Source organism: Numida meleagris, chromosome 16 (genome assembly GCF_002078875.1).
Source record: "Numida meleagris isolate 19003 breed g44 Domestic line chromosome 16, NumMel1.0, whole genome shotgun sequence".
NCBI lineage: Eukaryota > Metazoa > Chordata > Aves > Galliformes > Numididae > Numida > Numida meleagris.
Window position 1 is genome coordinate 6,758,959 of NC_034424.1, and position 18,800 is coordinate 6,777,758.

An 18,800-nucleotide genomic window follows, 5' to 3' on the forward strand; every position below is an offset into this window, starting at 1 on the left:
GCCATCCCATCCCATCCCACTCCATGGTGGTGGTCTGGCAGCTCACAGACCCCACTGGGACGTGAGGACAGGCAGAGGCTTCTGCAGGCTGGGCTGGAAAGGTCGCCCTCGCTGCAGACACATCTGCTGGGCGGGAGGGCCTGGAATTTGGGATATTGTTTTTCTGGCGGGGAGTGGTGGGTGCCAAAAGCCTGATAAATTAATCACCTCGGACATGGGTCAGTCCAGCTCCTGGAGCACATGCAGCCTGGGCTGCCCAAGCCACTGAGCTGAGACAGGGCCTGCATTCAGCATGCGGCGAGGGGTGGGGGCACGGGGAGCGGACCCCACCTGTGCACATGTGGCTGCATTCCGAGCAGGGCCGCCGGGTGCTGTTCTGCAGCAGCTCCCCATGGCCAGGCACCATCACTCCCTGCCCAGCTGCTGCATGCCCGATATCCGTGGAAGATGGGGACATATTTGGGGTGTGCACAGCTCCCAGTGCTGCAAGGTGCTGCCTGGGGGCTGCTGCAGTGCCAAGGAACGTGCAGGTTGTGGGGAAGGCTGCATGGGGTGCAGATGTGCAGGGTGCAGCTGTTGGAGGCCACAGGCAGCTTCTTGCAGCCGTTCAGCCCCATCCCTGCAGGCAGGTGTTTGCCACCTGGGCTGGACATCCCAGCTCTGTGCATGGCAGAGAGCCCCGAGCTGGGCTGGGGGTGATGCTGTGCAGAGAGGTGGGAGCTGTGGGTGGCATCATGGCCCCAACACAGCGGTGTTGGTTTGCAGGGATCGGTTCAATCTTCCCCCACTGCTTGGGTACCTGCACCAGCAGTGGACCGTCGAGATTTTTCTGTTTCTAATGAATCCGCTGCTGTCTGCCTCTTCCCCACTCGTGTGCTCTCACTTCTTGTTTGCTGCTTCCTTTCCCAGCAAGCAGCAGCATCCTGCCAGCAGCAGCATTTGCGTCCCCTCCCCCAGTCTTTCTTAGGGCCACTTCAGTTTGGAAAAGGACAAAGAGGGAAGCAGGGCAGGGACCACAGCTTGGCGGAAAGATCCCACTGGAGCCTTCAGCACGTGGGCTGTGCCTGTGCCTCTCTTGCATGGGAGCCACTCAGGCTGCAGTGCACTGCTCAGGGCAGAAGGTGTTAAGCACGTGTGCTGTCATCTGCCTTTGGGATCTGAGATCTTTTTGGGACGATGCAGAAGCTGCCTCCATGCCTCCTGTCTTCTCGCCTTGTGTTCTCTCCTTCTCTCTCCTTTTTTTTCCCCCCCTTTTTTTTTTTTTTTTTTGGTCCAGACGTAATTAATGTAAACCAAATGCTTCGTGCACAGCTACTGGCATCCTGAACCCATGTTATGTGTGGTCTTCCCTTTAGCCCAGCAGAGACGGAGCAAAACGCTGAGTGCTATCCCAGACCTTCCTGGGCAGAGAGCAGCATCCATTGCACAAGAGGCACCTTCAGTCTCTGCATTCCCTGCTGGGATGGGGCTATGCAGTGCTGGTTGAACTGGTTTAAATGAAGGTTTTGGGTAGATCCCTGGCTTTACCTTCCAAATCCAGCCAAACCCAGACTGAACTTTTCTTGCTGGTTGGAGGAAATGTGCTTAACTGTAAATCCCAAACGCAGCGAGATCTTCCAATGTGTTTTTTATTGCAGCTGATTTCTGATCGTTGCCCTCACTTGGTCATTTACACTGGATCTTCCAGCCTTACCTGGGATGTCCCAAGGGCCCAAGCAGAGGCTCAGCCCCGTCTGTTGCCAGATGCCCCGCAGAGGTGACCCTGCACTGCCTTGCTCAGGTCCCACGCTGAGTCAGTGGCTGAGCATCTTGCAGACGTGTCGTGTGGGTAAATGGGAAGCATCTGACGGCAGTGCCGTGGACGTGTTTTGAATTCCAAGGCAATTAGGATGCTGCAGATGCTTTGGTGGGAAGGTGGGCTGGGTGCTGCTAGTGGAAGCTGCCTGCAAGAAGGGAGAGAGCAGGTCACCAGCAATCACTGCCATGTTTCTGCTCAGGAAGCGTCCCCAGATTGTGTCTGGGACTGGAGGGACACGGGAGGTAACACCACTTGGATGCCTCCTCCTTGGTGAGTTTGGGGCATGGCTCGAGATGATTCCTCCTGGGGCACTGCTGAGCCCAGAGCTGGGCATGGCAGTGCCCCTTTCCCTTGCACTGTTCCACGTGCAATGGAACAGCCACATTTGGGGAGTGATATTTGCAATTTACCTCTCCTTTCCTCAAAGGAACAAAGGCACAAAGCAGAAAGTTTGCGTTCAGGGGTTGGGTGCTTTGGCCAATAAATGAAAGAAAGCAAAGCAGCCTTGGGGAGCACATACGTGTGTCCTCTGTGCAATGCTTTGGTTAAAAAGAATCCTTCAGTGGAAGAGTGGTTTACATGGAAACCTCAGCCAGCCCAGGATGGGCACACAGAAGCATAGAATCACCATGGCTGGAAAAGACCTCCAAGATCATCCAGTCCAACTGTCCCCCCACCAGCAAGATTCCCCACTAAACCACGTCCCTCAGTACAACATCTAAATGCTTCTTGAACACCTCCAGAGCTGGTGACTCCACCACCTCCCTGGGCAGCCCACTACAGCACCTGAGCATTCTTTTGGAGGGGCTCAGGTATCTGGGAGGAGCGATTTCTGCTCTGTGTGATGGTGTGGTGCTCAGTGGAGAGGGGAAGAACCCCACTCCCCACAGCCCAGCCCTGTCCTCAGTGAGCAGATCTGGGGCCTTGTGCTGAGTGAGCCCAGTGGAACGGTTCCCCCCGTGGGCTGCCCCGGAGCTCTGGGTGATAACAATGCTAAACGAGTGAGACGCTGAAAAATAGTGAGTGAGATTTTGTAACAGGTCACTTTGGCCAAGGAGGCAAACATTCTTCCTCATGAGAGCGAGATGCTTTAGGAACTGACTTAAAATTAATCCAAAACATGAGCCCGGCTCCAAATGAGTGAGACTTGGCAAGAGGGCTGGACACATTATCTTTAAATATAGGCAGGCATCCCGGGGGGGTTTCTGGTGGTTTTTCTGGTCATTCCTTATTCCTCTGTCTCCCCTTCTGCTCCTTGCATAATTCTATTTTAACGCTCATTGCCACATTTTTGGCAGTTCATTTGTTTATTGCCCGAAAGCAGGCAAGGGTTGCAACACTGCAGGAGTTGTTGTGTTGAGATGCTTTACTGGCAACAGCAGAAGAAACCCCCTCCCCACTGGGGCAGAAAGGCAGCACGAGGGCTGCTGGACACATCTGGATGTGTAAAGACACATCTGCCTTTAATACTTCCCACCGTAATGCAGAGCAGGTCCAGCCAGAGCCCTGCATGGTTGCATGCTCAAGAGGCGCTGGCGATGCGGCAGCGCTAGGACAGTGAGGGCCACATGTTCTAGCAAACACAGCTTCCTATTGACTTGTTAAACATTTGCTATTTATCAGATTTTGCTTTTAAACTGTCTGTAACAGTCTGGGAGAACTTGTGTCAAAATCCCTTCCAGATGTGGAGGTGCTACCCGATACCGTGGTCACAGCGCAGACCTGCGCTCCTGCTCTGTTCTGATGAGCTGGGCTACTGAAAAAGCAAAAATGCAAAGAAAGGCACTGAGAGAGGGGAGAGGAGCATGTAAAGCTTCCCCCTACCTCCAAGAAAAGGTGCTCCAGGACCGTGGGGATGTGGCACGGAGGGACACGGTCAGCAGGCACGGTGGGATGGGTTGGGGTTGGGCCTGGGGATCTGAGAGGGCTTTTCCATTCCAACCTTCATGATTCTATGATTTTATGATTCTGTGATTCCCTTTTACAGGCAAACAGACCCGTAATTGTGAGATCATGAGTTTTATCATTGCTGGGAAAACACAGGTAGTGGGGGTGCGGCCGCCCCGCTTGTCTGTGCAGTGCTCTTAGAGCAACACTGACTTTTCCCCCATTTCAAGAATGCTTCTTTGGGTCTGGGGCTTCCAGACACATCAGCTCCTTTTATGAGCATCAGATGATGTGTACAGTTGGAAACCCGAGCGGCTCCCTTGCCTTCGGAGCACATGGATCAGATAAAGACCATCAGTTCAGAGCCTATTGGAAGGCCCTCCTTCCAGCAGCACACGCTCCGCAGACACGCTGCCCTGTCAGTCTGCAGGAGAAGCTTTGGGGCCACAAGATATTCCCAGATTAAAACAACTCCTCTCGCTCCGTGGTATCTGTCAGATCATATAAGGGCTGAGCCAGCTCCCATTGTAGCGAGGGAGGGTTTTTCCACTGCCTTTAAGAGGTGCTGGCCCGGGGCCATCCTTTCTGTAATGCGGATCCGGCAGTGTGCGTGATGCTCTGCATGATGACAGAATTTCTGGGAGATTGGCCTAAACCAAAACCTTGGATCGCCGCTCTCTGGGACCGCTCTGCCTCAGGAGCGGGGTGGCCGAAGGCGCCCAACCTGGATTTGGGGTGAGAATTTCGTAGCATCGTGGCAGGAGCCAGGCGAGCCCTGCTGCCCTGCAGCTGCCTCTCCATGGGCTCGGTGCTTGGATTTGGGGCTGATGACTGCATCCCTGCAGGATGCCCGGCATTGAGGCAGGCTGTCGTGGGAATGTTACCTGTTTGCTACACGTATTATGCATCTGCTTCAACTACATCTTGTACTGCTGCACACGGGGTTGTTTCTGTGGAGCAAACCCAACCACAGCGATCCCACCCTGCTCCCCTTTGCTCCAGGCTGGTGAATGGGGTTGCTCTCAGTCCGGCGGCCCTGTTCCATGTCCCAGGGAGCTCTGGTGGTGTGTAGGACATGGGTGTTGGCTGCCTTTGCCATTTGCAGGGTCTCCCTGTGAGCCATGCCCTGTTACGGGGCACGGGCATATCCAGGACAACTGAATGAAGGGTGATGGAAGAGCCCAGAGCAAGACCTCCCCTGGGCTCCCTGAACACAAATCACCACTGCTGAATTTCCATGGAAATGGAGTTTCTCTGGGCAACCCTGAAGGAGTAAGTCCCGGAGGATGCATCTCCTGGGGCTGTCCAGCACCGCTCCCTCGGAGCTGCCTAAGCTCAGGCAGGAGCCACGGTGCTTTCTGAAGCAGGGTAGCCTTGCTGTGGCCTAAAGGGCACAGCACTGGTCAGAAGACGAAGCCAAGCCCACCACTAACCCAGTGGGGCTGCTCGCTCGGACGTGCATAGAGAATCAGCATGGAGAGGGGGAGCAGTGAGTGGAAAAAGCCGAAAGCTGCCGTTCAGAATCCCATGGAGATAAGGTGCTTTCTGGAGTGCCCCATGCAGCTGGCAGCAGAAATCGAGCTTTTATGTTTAGGTCTGGCCAGATTTTTGCTTTCTGCAGCCAAAGGGATCTGGATAAGGTTTGCCTGGAAGATTAGCTGGCACTCAGCCCCACTCCACATCTCTGGAAGCCGCCCCTCGCACAGCGGCGGGTCCTAAATCCCCTCATCCCAGTCCTGTGGGGTGGCTGTCACCTGGAGGGGACAGTGATGGGGACACTTTGGCCATGAGGGCTGCAATGGAACAGCCCTGGGCCCTCCTGTACGCGGGTGCCCGCTTGTGTGGGATGGGAAGCCGCTCTGCCTCATGCTGATAGCAGATACCTGGCTGGAGCGGAAAGCACCGTCTCTCCCCTCTCATTCATTTTTTTCCTTTTTTCTTTCTTTCTTTTTTCCCCCTCGGGCTGATGGTAAAAAAGCCCGGGCGGTTTCGGCTCCGCAAAACCCAAATGCCTTTTGCAGCATCAAGCCTGGATCCCATAAGTAATATCCCAGCGTTGGAGAATAACACAGTATATGAAGTAGACGGGGAGCTATAAAGACGCTTTAAAAGGGGCAATAAAAGTTTTGGGTTTCATATCGTCTTACCAAAGAAGAGAATAACAGAGAAGCAGGAAATTTCAGTAGCAGACATGACAAAGGTCACAGCACTCAGACTGCACCTTAGACGAAAACACCTCGTCTTATGAAAACAGCAAGAATTTTTGGCAGGGGCTCAAGAGCTCTTACAGGCAAAGCTCTCAGCAGCGCTAAAAGGTTACAAGAGACTGTTTTGTCTACGTTGCTGTAAATGTTTATAATATTTCCTTGCATTTGTAGTGCATGGGATATCCTGGCCGGGCGATAGCCAGCTCAGGCCCTGCATGCAGGTGTGGAGTGCCCTGCATCGCCCCACGGGTGCTGGTCCCACAGTGGGCACCACGGATGCTCCTGGCTGTGCTGCAGCTCTGAGGATGGGTGCTGGTCTGGGGATGGATGGATGGATGGTGGGAGCAGAGCACGGGGACAGCAACAGGGAGAGGGAAAGAAAGAAATCTCGCTGCTATTTTGCTGTGTGCAATGCCCTTTTTGGATGGTTGTTTTTTTGGGGTTTTTTTTGGTGTAACACCTGAGTACACAGCAGGTGGGAGCAGGAGCTTTCATTTACTCAGCTGGGCCTTAGCTCATATGCCCTCCTGGCTTGCAGGGGATCTGCCAGCCCTTTTATTACCTGCATTTAGGCACCATAACCCACTGCATTTACACACCAGCTCTCCTCTGAGCGCTTTCCAGGCACGAGGCTCTCCCCATGCCTCTGAGCACAGCTGGGACTTGCCATGGGGAATATCCACAGCACTGCTGCCCTGCAGGAGCCGAACAGCCACAAAATGTATTTTGGGGCTCAAGACCCTCTGGTTAATGTCTGCAGCCAGTGGTAGAGTTGTGCACAGAGATTTGGGGACCGGGTGAGCCTTTGAATGCAAAATAATGAACCCCAGCCCGCTGCATTCAGGATGCACAGATGTGCTCAGGATGGCTCAGCAAGCGACGGGGAAAGCATTGCATGCACCTTGCAAATGGGCATGGGTGCTATGTGCATTCCAGCGAGCCCTGTTTGTGTGCCCTGCAGAGCCCTTTGGGCACACTTTGCTCTGCATGCAGCTGGTTGGCCATGCCACCAGCTTGCCAGGGACTCCTGGGTGCGCAGGGCTCCGTGATTCATTTGTGTTTTTGTTGGAAAGCCGCTCAGCTTTGGTCATTGCCCCATCGCAGGAAGTGGCTCTGATGAATGACCGGGCTGGATTTCTCTTCCAGAGGAACCCAGGCTTAATGTGGGCTTTCTGTGGACATCACTGTATATCAATACTGCTCTAATTGTCCATGACATATAGTCTTGGCGTATTTCCCAGACAGACTAAATAAATCATACACTTCTGCTATAGTAAATAGTCTGTTAGAGGAGATGTTAGAGGCTTACGGCCCTCCCCCCTCTCCTGGAGCTTTACTGTGCCCTCTCATTTTCCTTGAGCTTCCCATACTAAGGATGCTTGCTGTGAGTGCACCTGCTGGCCCGGCCAAAGCGCCCGAAGCTGCAGCCACCAATGGGACAGAGGATGAGGTGGCCATGCCCAAAGTGTTTGGGTGTTTGGGACAGGAGTGAGCAGGGGCTGAGCTGGGAGGGGTTTTGCGCCACTTGAGAAATGCCAGTGTTGCATGCTTTCCAAGTCTTTGCAAATAAGTATTATTTACATCAAGAGAACACATAAATAAAACAGTAAATATCTCACAAAAATACAGGCTCTGGGTGTTACAAACAGAGAACTGTGTGCTCAGGCTAGGCCTGAAGCTCGGGTCCTCCTGGGCCAGCACAGGGGACAGGGGGAGGTGACACGGCCAAGAGCGCACGGGGCGATGCAGAGCTCTCCGGCACAGGGCACACTCCAGACAAAGGCTTCTCCAGGGGAATTTAGCAAAGTGAAAGTGCATCAGCTCAGGCTGATGGTGGAAAGAGCAAATCCTCCCACGGAAGAAAACCCTGGGTATGTATGGAGCTGGTGGGCAAAGATCCCGTGGAGCAGAGCACCGTGCTGGGGGGCTCAGACGCAGCAGCACAATGTGGAGCAGTCGAGCCTGGCAGGGCTGCCAGCCCCCCCGGCTTTCTTGTTCTCCTTGGGCAGCAGCAGCACAAAGGCCATGGCCAGGGCGCAGTGGTAGAAGCTGTGCACGTAGGTGTAGTCCCACTCCTGCAAAGGAGAGAGCATTAGTTGGGCAGCGGGCACAGCGCGCGGGGGTTCTGCAAGTAGCCCAAAGGAAAGGGTTTAAAAAAGATATCCTGAGTTCTGCTGTCAGAGAGGAAAGGATTTCCAGCCCTAAAAAAAAAAAAAAAAAAATGGCAAAGTGGATTTAACACATTCCAATTTGCACATTTCCCAATTGGTGAATGAAGTGTTTCATTACCCTGCGAAGGACGAGGCCGGGAAGGCTGGGGGGGAGGATGGGGTGCGGTGGGGAGGACGCGCTGCGAAGTGACATTTTTATGTTCTGCTAGAATGTGCAATTACTGCGTGCTTTGAAAAATAACCCTCGGGGATGGCGGCGAGGTCGGATCTCGCAGCTCCCAATGCACGGAGCGGCTGTAACTGTGCGGGTGGGACGCGGCTCTCATGCAGGATAGGGGCACTGGGCAGTGGTGGGAGCAGAAGGTGAGGGCAGGGCTGGGTGCCCCCAGGAGCCAGTGGAGCCTTCGCCTTGGCATGAGTACGGTTTGGATCCATCCATGCCACAGATGTTGGCTGGGGTGATGCCTATGGCCCCTGGAGATGTCAGTGTGGATGTGCATGCAAATGGTACCTCAAAGAAGAATCTCAGCATCAGCGCTAATGCCCCGAAGCAGAAGCCAGGACCAATCTGCTGGGTATAGACGCTTTTGTCTGGATACAGCCCTTTCTTCTCCTTCATCTTTTGTAGCTGCAAGCACACAGAGAACACTGAGCAGCTTCACCTGCGGACCGTAGGCAGCTCTGCACCAAGATCCCCTTAATGCTAACACATAGAACAACAGAATCACGGAATTGTTTGAGTTGGAAGGGACCCTTAAAGGCCATCTGGTCCAACGCCCTGCAGTGAGCAGGGACCCCCACAGCTCCACCGGGTGCCCAGAGACCCATCTCCTGACCTTGGGTTTCTCAAGGGACAGGACACCACCACCTCTCTGGGCAACCTGTGCCAGTGCTTCATCACCATTATTGTAAAAAAAATTTCCCTATATCCAGTCTAAATTTCCGCTAACACAAAGCCATGCAACCTCCTAACACAAAGCTGTGCAAAGCTGCAGTCCCACTCCAAGGCTGTGGGCTCTGCCTGCATTGTGCTCCACTCCTGCCTTTGTTCTTAGCACAATGCTAAGGATGTGTGTCCTTGCAAACTCAACCTCTGCCTGAGAGCCTGGTTTAACTTGGAGCTGGACCTTGAAAACCTCTTGCAGGCAATTGGAAAGCCCCAGGCTTGCCCTTTGGACTCACCCATTTCACAGTGATCACCAGCACGGCTGTCCCGATGGGTCCTGAGTAGATGCCGTAGCCCCAGCGGTCATGGTAGGTCCTCACGGCGATGGTGAGCACACCAAACATGATGAAGGTTGATCTCTTTGGTTCATCAAACTCAGCCAGGGCTGTGGGCACAGAGCATGCGTTTGGCTCAGCCATGTCTCCTGCTCCTGTGGTGGGGAGAGCGGCTCGGGGCCCCCAGCCTCACCCCAGGGACCCCAGGATTGGGTCTGGGATTGGTTGGACTAGATGATCATAGAAGCCTTTTCCAACCTGAATGACTGGGGCTGTGCTTTGGGATAGGGTTAGGGTTAGGATTAGGGTTCTACAGCCATCAGTGCTGCTGATGGGATGTGTATCCGTCCCTTGGCTCTGCAAACGCAGGGAGCTCAGCACATCTGCAGGGTTGACCTTGGCAGAGTCTGCTGCTGCCTCAACCAAAAAATCAGGGATGAATGCAGGGATCTCACAGCTGGTGGGGCTGTGCTTGGTTCCTGCTCTTCCCAAAGCCCTCCCAAATTTCCTGGCTGTGGTGGGGACGGGGATCCAGGCCGATGGGCGATGCCGGCACCTGCCTGGGTTTGCAAGCTGGAAGTCGCCAGTGCAAGTGAATTATTGGAGGCTTTTGTTTAGCACAGAATGGGGTAATAACTGATAAAAGTTATGGATCCCAGTGGGCTCCATGCTTTTCCAGCTCGCACAGCTGTGTTATGGCTGTCCTGGATTTGCATTCCGGGAAGCGTGCCCGAGGGTCTGCGTCCGCACATGTGCGCTTGGGCTTTACAAGGCACAGCGAGAGGCTTCCCTGGGCTGCAGTCAGCGCACCTCCATGTCCTTGGATCAGGTTTTTATAGGGAGTTTGGCTAAGGGATAATGTCCGCATTTTAATCTCTGTTGTTTCCCTGCGGGTCAATATTTTAAACATCTTAGTCTGGGATTTTTTCTAATTTTTTTTTTTTTTTTTGGTAAGACTTTTCAATGCAGTAATGAAGCAATCAAGTTGAATTTTGCTGAAAGGAACCGCAGTGTCTGGATCAGCACTGACCTTCCCTGACACTGCTGTTATCTACCGAGAAATGTCCCTTGGAGTCCACGTGCCTCGCTGCCCTTTCTGAGCAAGCACGGAGGCACAGGTCCGAAGCCTTCACCCTTCTCTGATTCTTTCATTGTGTTCATTTCTATTATGCCTCGTTTCGGTGGTAAATGAGGAACAAGAGGAGAGAAATAGAGAATGGAGGGAATGCGGGAATGGGAAACCTGAATAGTATGTCAGAGTCAGGATTTTTAATAAAAAGCAAGTGGAATACCTTTCTGCCTTTTCTCATCAGATCTAATAATTCCCAACAGCCCAGACTAGGCTTGATAACCAGGGAGATAGATTTATTTTGACTAAACCACTTTGGTTTGCTTGCTACCAAGTGGCAGGCTCTGCATTTTGAATGCCTCTGTGTCAAGACATGGGGAGTTCCCTGGGCAGAAGGACTTCAGCAAACAAACTGGTGGGCCCAGCATGGGGAAAGGGAGGAGAAAAGGGAGATCCCCTGGTGTGTGAGATTTCAGACTAAGTCATCTTGTGGTGCTCTCAGTGGTGGTTCCTTGAACCAAAGCACAAGACTGCACGAGCCAATCTGAAATAAACAATTCTGCTTATGTAAAGAGATAATGATGGAAGAGGAATCCCCAGCTCACGCTAACACCAGGCTCCATGGCTCTGTTTATCTCCAAGAGCAAAGCAATCCCAACTACCATGCAGGATGGTTTTGGTGTGCATCCATCCACCAGGTGCAAGGACTTTCCAAGGCATGGGTGGTACATGGGCAGCCCTGCCCATGGCAAGGGGCTTGGAGCTAGATGATCCTTCAGGCCTCTTCCAACCCAAGCCATTCTATGATTCTATGATATAGAAAAAGACCAAACCATGGCATGGGCTGACTTCTGTAAGAGGTGAGTGATGTAGGTGGAGCTCCAAAGCAGAGCCCTGCAACCAGCACCCACCTGCAGGGCCCACGAGCTGTGCTTACCCATCAGGGACACCCAAATGGACAGAGCTGTCCCATAGATGCTGAAGTATTCCAGGATATCATAGCGCATGAAACATAGCACTGATAAGCCAGGGCCGTCACATGCATGGTAGATCTATTAAAAAAAAGAAAAAAAAAACATTAGAAAACTAGATTCATACCCACAGACAGGTAAGATACATCTCCTCTTATCAGTTGGTTTGAAACAGACTTTGTGTGGCTCCTAAAACCATGGCTAACCAGGAACAGAACAGTCCCAGATCCACCAGGGTCATTGACGTGTGCAGTAGTCACTCTATTGGAGAGATAATACCACTGAACCCAATGGCAAACCACGTGAGCACCAGCATCCTCTGTCCCATTACAAAATATCTGCAGTCTGGCTCTGCTTTGCTTTCTGGGCTGTGCCAGAATTTGCATTGGGATGACCACGCTGCTGCGAGCAGGGACCCAGAGCTGCTTTCTTCCAGCAGAAGGAGGGGCTCGGGGAGTTTTGATTCTAATTGCGAAAGATTCTTGTAAAAGAATTCCAAATGAGCTTCCCGATGAAACGCGTCTAGATGCCAGGTCACTGTATGGGCTAATTAGGGTTTCTGTGGCCAGAGTCTGAATACCAGGGAACTCGCTCATTAGTGCACTCCCCGAAAGCCCGCTGGTTCCTGCCCGCTGGATGTTGCTCGTCGATGGGGATATTTGCAAAGAACCACTGTCATGCAACACAGATGCAGACCAAGCCAAGAGAAATTTTCCAGAGCAATCAGAGGAATGCTCCTGCCTGGCACTCGCCTTTCCCTCCCCGCTCCCAGTCCTGCTCCCTTCCCACCAGTAGCACCAGTGCTCTGGGGAGGTCCCAGCGCTGCTGGGCCCCGTGCCCCTGGGACAACCCTGCTGCCATGTCCCCGCAGCGACACTGCTATTATTTATCATGGGGATCGCTGTGAGCCCTTTGGCTCGCCGTGGTTTCTAGAAATGATAGCACTACAGCCAACGTTCTTCTCCCTGCTCCAGGTTGGGTTCGGAGATCTGGGGGTGAAAGGTTGGAGGAGAAAGGGTGCATTTCTGACCGGCAGCGTGAGACTTGTTGGGCACAGCCACGTGCAACCTGGGGGGGACGTGACAAGAAAGGGGACGGCAGCAGCTGTCACCCCCTGCCCCATCCGGGCGGCAGCTGCAGCCCCTTCCCCACGCGAGGATTTCGGCTCCGCGGCGAGGACCCGTCCCGCCTCCCATCCAGGCACACGCCAACTTTCCGATGCAATTCTGGGGGAGGTGGAGCAGACACAGAAGCGGTGCAAAATGAAATCGTAGATGTCTGGCTTCCCCGGGGAGCTGGGAGGGGTTGGGGGGTGGGGAGGGCTCGGCTGGGACAGGTTTATTGACTGCTCCTGGAGTTTTTATGGAACTGGCAGAAGTTTTCCCCCTGCGTTGTGCTTTCAATGGAGCTTTAAGTGGTGGATCTTCAGCAATAACAGCGCAGAGGGCTTTACCCTCAGTTCTTCTGCAGAAGAACTGTTTGCACCAGGAAGATGCCTTGCTCCCCGCTGCCTCTGTGTCCATGCAGGGAACACAAAGAGCTCCGTGAAATGCCTTAGGATGGGTGGTGAGAAAAGAACAGGAGGGAGGCAGGAGGTGCTGCCTTTCACACCACTCTGCCACAGCGGAGGGGTAAGACTTATTTTCCCTGTTAGCTCAGCAGCATGTTTTATCCTTTCCTTCCCCAGTGCACAAAGTCCCTGACTCTGGCATGGCTCACACCACCACTTAGCAATTGCAAATTCAAGAACTTGAGTGCATGCTTCTGGCTAAAAGGACTGAAACGTAGTGAGATACTCTGAATAGCATTTAAACCTTCATTCCAGTGTGGCTGTTTCCCAGCTGTAAAACAAAGAGAGGATCAGCTCCAGAATACTGTGATGAATCACTGTTTCACATCCAGACCCTTCCCAAACTCACCACGAAACACCACTACATTCCCTTAAAGACACCCCTCGGCACATGCACCCGAAGGATCACAGAATCATAGAACTATAGAATCGTTTGAGTCGGAAAGGACCCTCAAATGCCATCTGCTCCAACTGTCTGCACTGAACTGGGACACTTACGGCTCGATCTGGTGCTCAGAACCCCACCCAGCCTGACCCTGGGTGTCTCCAAGGATGGGGACATTCAAGAACGCGCTGCTCAGCACTGCACACGGTGGGAGATAATGAAAATTGGGTATTCTGGGGGTCACTCGGCGACGTCCCCACTCACCCCCATGGAGACCCCCCTGCTCCCCCTTCCTGGGAGGGAGGAAACACATGCACCCTTACCGCCACGAAGAACATGGTGAAGAAGTAGACCATGGCTTCCATGTGGAAGCGCCGCTTGGCCGCAATGCTGATGGTGGGGAGAAAGACCAAGGTGCTGAGGGTGGGCAGGAGGAGCTTGGCCACCAGTGAGCCCATGGGTGCCTGGCGGGCCGGCGGCTCCTGGGTCCGTGTGAGCTCCTGGAGATGGAGGAGAAAACAGGCGTGGAGAGAAGGCTTTAAAATTTAAATGCCGGGAGAGCTGCACGCAGGGAACAGCTGCGGGCGGTGGCACAGCTGAGCCGCCCATGTGCTCCATTCCCTCTTGGATAGCAAAATTCTTGGTGTAGCAAATGCTCCGTGCCCTGCAATGCCCCGGCTGTTTGTGCTGGCCATAATGCACATGTGTTTATTGCACATGCACCCATGGAGCTCCAAATCTGGCTTTTATCCCCTGAGAAGAGGCGCTGGGGAGCAAGAAACCAGGGAGCAGCATCAAATCTGAGCCAGCATGCTATCCAGTGTGAAATGCCACCTATACACGCGTGCGCCCGGGTGTTCAGGAAGGGTAAAACTCAGCCCCATGGAAATTCGGGAGCTGAGCTTCCCTCTGCAGGGAGGAATAGGAGCAGATCGCCGGGCGGTGTGGGAGAGCCGGAGGGAAGGAGACCAAAAGCCAAGCAAGGTTTGGGCTGCTAATCCACTCAGTGGCTCCTCTTTTTTATTATGCCTTTTTATTATATCACCGCTGCTCCCCTCCTGGGTTAATATCTTTTCCTTGGAGCCTCTCACGGATTCTCAGCATCCTTTTGGTCCAGCTGTTCTGGTGAGCAGGGGGCAGGAATGCTGAGCTTGAGCAAGCGCCTTTGTGCTGGTGGGGCTGGGAGGGGGCTGCGGGCTGCCAGGAGCCACCAGCTATGTGTGAGCTCTCTAGGATGGGTTTGCCCTTGCCTCTGATAGGAAGGCAGGCATGCATGGAGAAAAAGGCTCTGTGAAAGCCTCCGGCCAAGCTGGAAAGGGAGGAGGAGTCGCGTGGGTGTTGTATGTGATGGGGATGGCCCAGTAGCTTCAAGGCGTGGGCATGGGAGGGTTTGCTGGCAGCCTTCCTCAGGCCACGTGATGGGATGGGTAGTGTTCCTGTTCTATAGGATATCTCAGGTTGGATGCTAGGAAAAATTGCTCTTCTGAAAGAGTGGTGATGCACCGGCACAGGCTGCCCATGGAGTGGTGGAGTCACCATTCCAGAATAGTGGAGATGAGGCACTGAGGGACGTGTCAGTGGGCATGGTGGGGTGGGTTGGGCTTGGGCTTGGGGATCTGAGAGGGCTTTTCCAACCTTCATGATTCTGTGATTCTGCAACTGGTCAGGTCTCCTGCAGACGAGCATCCCTTCACAGGGCACTGCCCAAACCACGTCTGCAGCTGCCCTCCTGCCTGCACAAGCTTAGCACAAATCCCTGCAAAACTGCAAATAAATAGTGAAAACCTCCATGATCCCTTTATACCATGAAAATCTCTCACCTCCAGCCAGCACAGAACTACCCAGCTTCTCCCGAGTGGGAACTGAAGCAAAGTGGATGTATGTCCACAACTGCATGCACAGCAGCCCCTTGGGACTGTTTGCATGGACGTGCAACCGTGGTGATCATCTGATCAAACCGTTGTCACGTGTACCCCCCTTACTTCTTTGCCCATAACACAGCTGGAGCCCAGGGGAAGGGAAACCCAGCTGGCTGCTGGCTGCAGCGCGTGCCAAGCCTGGGCAGTAAGTGCTGGTGCTCTCAGGAGCAAGAAAACATTCCTCAGGTGCTTTGGGTTTTGTCTCTCCCAGCTGCACGCCCTGGGCTGGTGCTTGGTTTGCAGCCAGCGCCGTAGGCAGAGAGGAAAAAAAAAAAAAGCACCCCTGGTTTGCACACATGTTCCAGCTCTGATTGAAAAAGAGAGCCCAAAGCAAAGTGCATGGGGCAGGTGGCAGCTCACCTCGGGGGCTGCTGCTGAAAAGGTCTTTGTTCCGACACATGGTGCTAGACATGGGCTTTGCACATCTTCCCGGGAAGGAACCCAAGGGACAAAGGGCCAGAATTCTGTTCCTGCTCTCTTAAACAGGTAGGAAATCTAGAAAGAGCAAATTTTAGCTCCTGCATTTAAGTGCTTCTGGAAAGCGAATTTCACATTCACATTCCACAGGGCTAATTTTGTGTGGACCAGAGTGCACACAAGAACGGTGATATATATGGCTGAAAAGTGGTTCCCAGATGCCAAAACCAGGTTCTGGTATGCCGGCCTGGATCCTTCCAGGGTAACACTAACCATGGCTCTCTGTGAGCACTTCTACTGTTTCAGCTCAGACGTTGCAAAGGAGAAAGGAGACACAGAGAGTTTTGTGTTATTTTTAATGTGAGGGTGATAGCTTGAGAGTAGAATACACTGAAAGAGGAGTGGGGATCGATGCCAATATTGAATATGAAGAATGCATTCTCCTTTGGGTGAGTGCAGAAGCTGCCTTCCCTACCCCAAGGAGCAGAGGTGAGCAGAGCACTGGGGCAAATCCCATCACCATTGTCAGAGCCACTGCACGAATGCAAGGAGTGCTTTCTATAGAACCACAATCTTTTCTATAGGGCTGCAACCCATAGGTGTGGGGAAAGGCCCCTATAGGCACGCAGCCCCAGTGTGCTCTTGGCTATGGGGCCAGCTGTGCTCGCCCTCAGAGCCCACTCACTCCCTTCTGCACCTGCAGCCTTCTGTTTTTATTAGTGGAATAAATTGCCACTTTAAATACCCATTCTCCATGAGGCCTGGCCCTATTTTAGCTGAGTGCTTGCCCTTAATGATTCCTGCTTCTCGTCTCCCTGTTGAATAAACCTGCTATTCATGGTCCTCACTGATATCTTTGCTTTTTTCCTTTGGTTTTTCCACGCCTCCAAGCTCCTCTACCTGGTCATTGCCCATTCCAAGGTCACCATTAGTGATGAGGACATCTGTCTTGTCACCAGTTTGCTGTTGCTCGTACCCCCCCGGTTCTGCTTCAGGGTGGGCTGCTTGGATGCCAAGGGCGGAAATAGGTGGGGGTCTTGCAGTGGAGCTGGGGCTGTGTGCATGTTTATTGCTGGTTTCATGGGGCTTTGTTGCTGGTTTCATGAGGTATAGGGATTTTGTTGCAGTCACAGCTGCTGGAGCACGGTGGCAATGGGAGGGTCTCAGCTGCAGCCCCCCTTGGCCACAAATCTCATTTTTTTGAAGAGTAAAGTTTGAAGCTGTGATGTTCAAAGGCTGAGAAGCCAGAAGGGAATGAAACCAATCTTAGGATTTGGGGGAGTCTGACTCATGACTTTTGAATGCCTGTGGTTGGCAATGCTGCATAGCTTGTGTTCCTCAACACAATACCACACAACCTCCATGCAAGACTCATTCCACTGAAAGAAACAGCTTTGTACTTTTTGCCTTTTAATCTTTGCAGAGCTTAAATTTCCAACCAAGCGTGATCGATCTGGAGGCTCCTCCAGGTTCCTGCAGGAACATATGCTCTTTGGGGGCGGGTAGAACTAAAGCAAAAGAAAAAAAAAATGGCTTTTAAAGGCATTAAAACCCTATGGCTACAACCATACCTGGGGACATTGTGGTCACTTGTGGCTTTCAGACTTCCCAGAGGCATTTTTAATAGGAATCTGATGGCGAGAGCAGCTTGGTGGCTTGTTGGTTTGACTCAACATATTGCAAATATCCATGGATGAAACCCTCATGCTAACATGACATAAATCACTGCTGTCCACATTTCATGCAAGCACGCAGAGATTAAGTGCCTTGCCTAACACTGTGCCGTAGGTCACTCTGCAAGGGACCGGGAGTGACTCCAAAGGACAACTGTTGGTCTCCCCTTGTTTGGTTCAGCTGCACAGTGGTAGGCCATAGCCGTAGGTCTGGAGAAGAAGCTAGGGCTGTCTGCCAGGGCATTTGTTGGAGCTTTGTCACATTTTGATCCCCCTGGCAAAGTCCTGGCCATGCAGGGCCCTCACCCGCTCTGTGACTGCCTTACAGCTGTATTTACTCATGTAGCTGTGCAGAATTGCTGAACGAGAGGGTCAGTCCTGCAGACAGCCTTAGAAAGGAAGCAAGTCTGGTAGATGTCTCACCCTTGAGTGAATCCAAAGTGGATTCACCACACAGTGGTCCTCCAGCTTGGCTCTCTTGGGTGTTTTCACGGGGCTGGGAGCAGCAGTGTTGCAACACACCGCGTGGCACTGGGGCCAGAAAAGGGACAGTTTTGCCTGGAAAGTGGTGCAGGATGGGACCCGTGGCCAAGGTGTGGCTCGGTCCACCAGGAGCAGGTCCTCCTCCTTGCTCTGTGCTCCTTGCTCCATGCTCCCACTCCAGGAGGAGAATATTCTGGAGCATCTGTTGCTCCGTTTATTTGTGCTGTGAGTCGTGCGAGGCACGGATTTGGGATGGAAAAGCTGGCAGCTGCCTGGCACAGGTGTGAAAGCCTCAGGGAAAGTGGAGCACAGGGTGAGGGTGAGGGTAAGGGTTAGCTGGTGCTTTTTCTGCAGATTTGGCCATTTGCACCATTTGAGCCTCACCCCTGCTGAGACTTTGCCCTTCATGCACTGCACTGTGCATGGGGCTGGCGCTCCATCTTCCCATGGCTCAGCCCTAGACTTCTCTGGGAAAGTCCTCTGCCAGCACGCTACAGCTATCCCCGTGTGGAGAGGGCTTTTCACCCTCCACGCAGGTGCATCTTGTCTCAATTTACTCCAGCCCCCAAAAAGCAGTCAATAACATCTGCAAATCATTTCTAACGCTCATGCCAAAAAGCAGGAGATAAAAAACCCCGTCGTCTGAGCCCGGCCGCCGGTGATTAATGCCGGACCTGCCGGCAGCCTCGGCAGCAGCACCGCATCCCCCGGCTTTGGGGTGGTGCTTTGGATCTGCTCTGCTCTGCGTTTTGCTTTCGGGGCTGGTTTTGCTCCCGGTGACGCGATGGCATCGCTCCTGCTGATTTCACGCAGAGGGGCCGGGGCTGCGTAAGCCGCTCTGCTGCGGCCAGGGATAACACGGCGTGATTTATGGGAGCAATCAGTTGCCACTAGGAGCTGGTTAGGAATTTTCCGATGAAACGGGGATTGCGTCAGAAACCGCTGAGTCATCTCAACTGTTTCGTAAAAAAAAATAAAGGGAAAAAAAAAAAAAAAAAAGAAAGAAGTAAAGTCCTTTGGCTTTGGTGG

At 53.0% G+C, this 18,800-nt stretch overlaps 2 protein-coding genes across 3 annotated transcripts in view; one reads left to right on the forward strand and one right to left on the reverse strand.

Moving 5' to 3' along the window:
- The window catches only part of ADAMTSL2 (ADAMTS like 2), a 50,334-nt gene that overhangs the window by 8,855 nt on the left and 22,679 nt on the right, over positions 1 to 18,800 (forward strand). The gene's annotated exons all lie outside the window — the stretch shown is intronic.
- On the reverse strand, positions 7,809 to 14,015 carry MYMK (myomaker, myoblast fusion factor). Its single transcript, XM_021413902.1, has 5 exons — positions 13,603 to 14,015; positions 11,291 to 11,405; positions 9,246 to 9,394; positions 8,575 to 8,691; positions 7,809 to 7,967 (listed from the first exon to the last, which is right to left on the reverse strand). The coding sequence occupies exons 1-5, from the start codon at positions 13,735 to 13,737 to the stop codon at positions 7,821 to 7,823; spliced, it is 663 nt and encodes a 220-aa protein (XP_021269577.1). The 5' UTR covers positions 13,738 to 14,015; the 3' UTR covers positions 7,809 to 7,820.